This window comes from Octopus bimaculoides, chromosome 18 (genome assembly GCF_001194135.2).
Source record: "Octopus bimaculoides isolate UCB-OBI-ISO-001 chromosome 18, ASM119413v2, whole genome shotgun sequence".
Classification (NCBI taxonomy): Eukaryota; Metazoa; Mollusca; class Cephalopoda; order Octopoda; family Octopodidae; genus Octopus; species Octopus bimaculoides.
The window spans coordinates 49,871,982-49,879,842 of NC_068998.1; the positions used below are offsets into that span (position 1 = coordinate 49,871,982).

The 7,861-nt window shown below is 33.5% G+C and overlaps 1 protein-coding gene across 1 annotated transcript; it reads left to right on the forward strand.

The window, feature by feature from the left end:
• Positions 1-2,869: 2,869 nt before the first annotated feature.
• On the forward strand, positions 2,870-7,696 carry LOC128249851 (uncharacterized). The gene is made up of 5 exons (XM_052974390.1): positions 2,870-2,888; positions 3,814-3,868; positions 4,261-4,360; positions 4,960-5,048; positions 7,375-7,696. The coding sequence occupies exons 2-5, from the start codon at positions 3,832-3,834 to the stop codon at positions 7,518-7,520; spliced, it is 372 nt and encodes a 123-aa protein (XP_052830350.1). The 5' UTR covers positions 2,870-2,888; positions 3,814-3,831; the 3' UTR covers positions 7,521-7,696.
• The last annotated feature ends 165 nt before the right edge of the window (positions 7,697-7,861 follow it).

Here is a 7,861-nt window from a genome sequence, read left to right on the forward strand (position 1 = left end):
TATACATATATATCGTTGTTATGCTATTATGTTAATTGTTGAAGGTCGAAATTTGGCCAAATGCGTTTTATTCGATATTTATTTTTGCTTGCAATAGTCAGTTCCTTCTGTCAGGCTATCGTATCTACAGATGCTTCAGATGAAAATTGTGAAAATGCAGTACAGCGGTTTAGTATTTTAAAAATCTCTAGTTGGCCATACGTAGCAACGTTTTCCCAAAACTCTCCACTTAAAATACCATACATCCATGGAGTCATGATTTTACGCCCTCCCAAATGTGTTATTGTTAACCTGAATCTGTTGCTGATGTAAAAAGAAATGGAATATTGAAAGTACGTTTCCTTTTTCTGACAACCAACGATATAGAATTGCGACACCTTTGCATAATAGCAACGATATATATATATTTATATACATGCATACACACACACACACACAAACACACACACACACACACACACACACACACACACACACACACACACACACACACACACACACACACACACATATATATATACAGAAATCCACAAACACATACGCACACATATATACACACTCTCACACACACGTATATTTACATGTGTGCATCTGTGCCTTGATATATGTACGTGATTCTTAGCACATTCAAGCAGCGAAAAATAATTTCAAACGTCATTTCAATCACAATATAATACTTCACAATAGAGAACAAGTGAATAGAAAATTTTTTTATAGTATTTTAATTAAGCAAACACCTGTTTCCTGATATTTAACTTTAAATGACAAAGTTTTACTGTGTGGATAATACATCATCAGACATTCAGGGCTTCTAAACAGTAATTTCTATTATCTGCTAAGATGCTCCTTTATAAACTCGCCTTCAGAACATAGTGATACTTCGTGACGTGAGAATATAATACAAAAAGCGAAGAAAAACAGAATACTATCACACCTTTAGCCTACCTAACAAAATAGAAACAAATACAAGTTTAATTGTTGTAAGAATGTCTTCTCAAGAAATTTCCGAAGAAACCTACTAATTCCATTTTTGTTCTTTTTTCGAACTGTCCTGTCCATATATGTCCAATAGGCCTCACATCTGGTAACTAGCTTAGCCATGTAAGATTGTTAATGCCATTCTGGAATATGGACACATGTTTATATGGGTTTTTGTTTCCATCACACTCCAGTATCTATGATTGACCATTGCTCCAAATTGCGCCGCAGACCATCACAGAATAGCTGCCTTGTTTCATCGTGGGCAGCAAAGTTTTCATGTCACTTCCTTCATCACAACATCTCCAGAACCACAGATAACCACTGTCAGAAATAACAGCAAATCTGGACTCATCGGAGAATATGGTACTGTTCAAAAATGCTAACGGCCATTCCATCATTTCACTGACCCAATCTTTTCTCCAATTCTTATTGGATGTTTCAAGATGTGGGTTACTTCTTGCTACTCTACCATAGTAGCCAAGTTTATAGAGATACCAGACAGCTGTTCTGGGACTGATATCAACTTGTTCTACTATGTCAAAGGCATTGCAGTGAGGATTATCCTCCAAAATCTACTTAACAAAGCAAAGGGTCCTGTCAGAGGACACTGGTCGAAATTTGAACAGGTTCCAATTCTCCTTTTGTACGTGGCATGATTAAACAGTCACACATAGAACCTGCAGCATAAAAATGTTCATTAATAAAAATATATAAAACTTTTCCAATTAAAATAGACATAAAACAATGTTTTATGGGGTGCAAGGAATTTTCTAGTGAGCATTTCTGAAATAGAGGAACTGGGGCTCTACTACCTGTAGAGAAGATAGGCAGGGATCGTCGAGGTGTGGACATGAAAGTCTTCAAGAAGTGTCTAGACAGCAGATTCTTATCTGCAGAACCGGATGAACCCACAAGGTGGCAGAAAACACAAAGACGAACGGCATCCTCCAACTCGCTACTTCATCAGAAGCAATACTGAAAGAATCGCCGGATGCTGTAAAGGCGGTGCACCAGCATGGCTTCAGCCGCTGGCTGAAACCCGTAAGATGTAAAAGATAATAGATAACAGATATATATGTGCGTGCGTATGTGTATGTGTGAGTAAATACCTGTGTATGTATCTGTGTGTGTGTTAATATATGTGCATACGTGTATCTGTGTGTATATGTATATCTCTGCATGTATATTTGTATACCTTCTTTTCTATGAATATATGTATATATCTAAAAACTATCATATTGTAGTACTTGGTGACTATTATTTTGCCAATGAAAAACGGACCATATATTTGGTCTTCATGTCAACATTATAACTATTATTCTAGTTTCAATGTCGACATTTTTTATTGGCACAGACTGTCACATGTTTAGCAACTATCTATTCCACGTTTATCCTCTCTTTCTACTTATTCCATTTTGGCATAAGTAGAACAAGGGGAAACACGCCGTCCAAAATGTATGCAAAAGAGCTTAAATGAAGAAACTAAGATATTACTAATAAACTGAAGTGAAGGCCACATACATAGCGCGTTTATTTAATTGGCAATATATGACCAAACACAAGTATAGCAATATCTGTTACAGCAGTCGATTTCACATCAAATGTCTTGCATAACAAACACATATATGTAACTAACTATTACGATTTCATCTGTTATTGTTTATGCGTTGTTGGGCATCAGGAAACACACATCATCTTAAATTATATATTCAGGTAAGAAATATATTTTCCGTGAAATTATGTAAAAAAGAAAAAATAGATCCGTTTTGAAATCAGCAATTAAAAACTTCGTATGTGTGTTTGTGCGTGTGTGTACTGGTGTCGTCTGATATACAGATATACGTGCTATTGGGATTTTTATTATTTATTTCCTTCTGTGTTTATAACAATATTACGACTTAAAACATGTAAGTCTATTATGTTATTTCTTTAAATAGTTTTTTTTATATAAACATTAGTATTCCTTATCTTGTGAAAATAGTTATATGTGACTATTTGTAGCGAGCTTATTATCTAGCATTTAATGATGTATGTCTGTATGAATATACGTATGTATGTGTGTATGCATGCGTGTTTGTTCACATGTACATACATGAATCGGAATATGAATTTGTAGAAACGTGTATATGCATATTTATATGTGTATAGATGTGTATATGAACACTGTTATATATGTATATATGTATATGTATATATATATATTTAGCTCCAATCTACTCACCTGTATATGTGTCACTCTGAGTCAGGATAGCTTTCCAAACACAGGGAATATCGATCTTCTCTCCGAACCAGTGAGGTGGCATTATTCGAATAACATCATGATCACAGTACAAATTGCACTGGAACCGTAAATTAGAACAACGTCCGATGCTCTGTTTGATATGGCGAATTACACTACGATGTATTCTATGTTCATTTATCTTTGTATAATCAATGTTTTCCCGTAAATGTTTTCTAATCACTGTTTGTATTATTATATACATCATATATTCATATTAATACATGAATCCATAGCTTTCCCTAAATTTCAGAAAGCCCATTATCCACCTGGTGTTGTAATTTCCTCCCTTTTTTTTCCCTGTACGCAATCAATTGTTTAAGACCCGTTGTTGTCGCAGTGCTGGAAATATGATCATATTTTAAAATATTTTTTGTTAGTATTGAATTATTATTCAATGAGATATTCGTGTAATACTGTTTAATATCAACCTATACTACATGTAATACAAAAGAAGGAAAATATATTTCTATTTAATTCGAAAGAGACAGTTATTAGTTAAAAATCATATAAAAATTTGCATATCTCTAAGTCTTTTTAAATTTCCATTTCAGCAGCTGGCAGTTAGAATAATGAAATATTCTATATGTATATTCCTTTTCATCGTTGGTAAATAATTATTTGTAATTCTTTTGCATGTATTAACTGATTTCTCACAATATATATGTGTGTGTGTGTGTGTGTGTGTGTGTATGCGTGTCTGTGTGAGTTTCAGTGTGTGTGTGTTTCTGTGTGGGTGACTGAGTGTGGATTGTTGCGTCTGTTGATGCCGCCACTCCGCGTAACACCCTGTGACCGTTCCCTTGCGAATCTGCAATTCAGCGGTTCGGAAGAAAGAACCGATAATATAAACATTATGTTCAAATCTATGTTCTGGTGTCGGTTTATTGCAGAAAATATTTCAATGTTGTTCCCAAGCATCCAAAGACTGAAATAAATAAAACAAAAATAAATAAAAAAAAGTTTGATATTGTATATCACAACCGTCCTTCAATTTATAGGTGTTGCAATGTCAGAGTATTGCTACGACGCAGCCAAGGAATTTTGTACATCTGCTTTGGAAAAATATCCCGAACTTAAAGTCGATAAGTACTACTGCAAGTAAATACACTTTTATTACAACGATTAGTCTTACTAATATTTATATATATAAATGTATAAATTCCGTATTTATATATTCATATAAATGTATTAATATTTATTTTATGTATGTAAATATAAATATCTTCCTATCTGTCTATCTATTTATCTATCTATCTATCTATCTAGGTCGTTAGTCAAATCTATCGACCCCAGTGTTCTACTAGTACTTTGCTTTGACCGGTGTATGAATAAAAAATTCGACTTGCGCAGTATTTCAAAACAGAACATACAGGTGGCGGCAACAACACTAAGCATTTTCTCTTATACGCTAAGCATTCTGCCAACTCCCGGCCTTAAATAATACCAGTCATTTAAACTGGAATTACTTGAAGTAACTCCATTGGGATCGATAAGTGAAGTTCCCCTGCGCACATAATGCACATAATTTACAGCTATGTTAAAAATATGCAGCATAGAAAATAAGTATTTTATGCCATAATATGAAAGATAAATAATTGTTGATTTTATATTGCAGAATTTTGATAATTTATATGATATAATATTACCAGATATGATTTTTAAAAAATTCTCTTTCCCAATTTGTTTTTGATATTTAGTCGCTTAAAACAGTTCGCGAGGTGTTTTAAAGGGACGTTCAAGGATTGTAATGACTACTTAAAGAGCATTTATAAGAATAATAACTGTGGTATGATATTTTCATTACTTCTCATAGTATTCGGATAAATAGTTAATCAACGATTTGAATTAAAAGAAATGAGTTTGTAATATCACAACGGATTCGATTTTCCATTGAATGAGTTTATTATCTGTCAAAAAATGAGAATTTACCTAGTTGTACTAATTATTTAATACCTGACATTCACTTAAACATAAGGATAATCACAACAATGTAATATTCGGCGACACTGAAATTCATTAATACGTTATTATACAGTAATTGCCATTTAAAAGTGTTCGTTCGTTAACTAGTTTAATTATAAGCAAAAAATGTGGGGACATGAAAGTTAATGTAACAAAGACTAGCGTTATGCATTTGGGGCTTGTAGACGCAGTTCTTGGAAAGCTAGTAAATGTGAGGAGTAAAAGTCAAACATTACCTGAACATCATAATTTCTATCTACCCTAGACAATGTAATTGAAAAACAAAATGCTGCTCCTTCGTCCAGTTTTCAGACATTACGCATCTTAGTATTGGTTCTAATATTATCTCTCTTGATGTGATAGCATGCCGTGTCAGCTGATCTTCATGTGATTCACGTAAGAATATTCATAAATATATAATGGTTTCAAATTTTATATAGGTTTTTGCATTCAAAACACACCAGACGTTTAGATTATAGTGTAAAACAGGGAACAATCTGAGAGAAACCACATGCATTAAATCATCATTGAGATATACCTATAATAAATTATAATCTCAGTGTAATATTGCCTGATGTCAGTCACCTTTTATGGTTTTAATCATTGGTATCATTTAGTGCGAAACAAACGACTACAATGAATTGATATTGTAATTTATTTCTACAATTTGAGAATGCCTATGTTAAGATACATATCGTATAATGTTTCTAAACGGCTGCACTGAGCTATCAACGACCCTCTATTGATAGTCTTGCAGGAGGTCAATAAATACTGGCTATAGTCATTCATGGATACATCACCTATGTACACTTCCACAGGCATATATGAGTCATGTTCTGTCCTGTTTGTTCTGTGTAGTTACAACACAAACACACAGAGATTCTAGTAAGACATAAATGTTTAAAGTACACAGAATGTAGTTATGAGCTTCTAGCAATTTCATACATTGAAGATCTTATCTTGACAGCTATTTGCACACGCAGAGAAGGTTCGAAGAATTCTTCATGGCACCTGGCCTATGCATTCAAAATAACAATAGAACAAAATAAATCATGCGGAGATTGATATGAACGTGGGTTTTAAACCTGGAATGGTGACAAGAACGGACACGTAAATCAAAATCAAAATAAAATAAGAATAAGATCTATGTCCTTTTGACTGTATAGAAGTAAGGCAAGGCGTTGTGTAATCAAACGGAGTTTAATAGCTACGATACAATTGCACAATCCCCAGAGCGTGGTGTTCTTCGACCCACCAAAAGAAACTTAACTTTATGCTTACGTTTATTGGAAATTTCTGATAAGGGATCCAAGAGCACAATGGTATTGTGAGATCTTTCATCAATGCATCACTTGAATTTATTCATGCGTTAATATACGACATGGATTTTTTCTGGAGGAGATCGGTGGATGGCATATTAACTTTCGAAATGACCTCCAGACAAATCCAGTCTACTAATTCTTTTCGCCCTATTGAACATTTCGGTGAAGGGGCTAGGTCGATTATGTCAATGCTATTGCTCAATAAGTATATATATTAAGCCCAAACGGATGAAAAGCAACATACAGAAATTCCGTTAACATTTCGCTCGACATGGTAACAACTCTTACCACCATAATCATAAAAGAATATTAATACGAGATTTCAACGATATTATGTTATGTATATTCTTTAATATATGTGCACATATGTTTTACGCAATGTCAATATTTTTGTGTTATTTGTGTTTATAGATATACACGTACACACTCACTCACTAATAATACACACACACACTCATGCACATGCTCACAAACACACAGGCATACCGATATGTATTGTTTAGACACATTTTTGTCGATAAATAATTCCGTAAACAGGAAACGCATTTACGCTTGCAGACTCCATGCCAAGAGAAATGTCCGATGTAACATTGATGTCAGCATTATTGCCAGTTATATGCTATGGAAGATATTACTTGAGTTCAATTAAAGAATTTAACCTCTTTATTTCGTATACTTAGTGTGTTCTTTTACCAAAATTATAGATAGCTAACTGATAATATATATATATATATATATATATATATATATGTATGGAGGTGTATATTTATTTCATTTGCATGATATCTTTAAGGCAGATGTTTCAGCACATATTTAATCTTCTTGCAGATCAGACAACAAAAATGCCAGTCGAAGCTGTGATTATAATGGTTTGGATTAATAAATACTTAAATAAACCAACTGTGTTATATTTCCGTTATGATCGGATATGCAACGGCAGTCATGATTACATACATCCAAATATATGCTGGTAGACATTGTGTCACTAGGATTGAATCCCGACTTTTATATTAAGAAAAAAAAGTTATTATTAAGGTCAATCACTCCGATGATTTCTGATGGATTTTTATCAACACAAATGATGCTATAAAATAGATGTCTATATGTGTATCTACATGTTCATATATATGCCACGTACACGTATAGATACACAGACGAAAACAAACGCTGAGTCACACATCCACATATATATGTGTATGTGTGTCTATGTTTAAGTGGTGTGTGTGTGTGTGTGTGTGTGTGTGTGTGTGTGTGTGTGCGCGTGTGTGTGTGTGTGTGTGTGTGTGTGCATATATATATATATATATATATATAT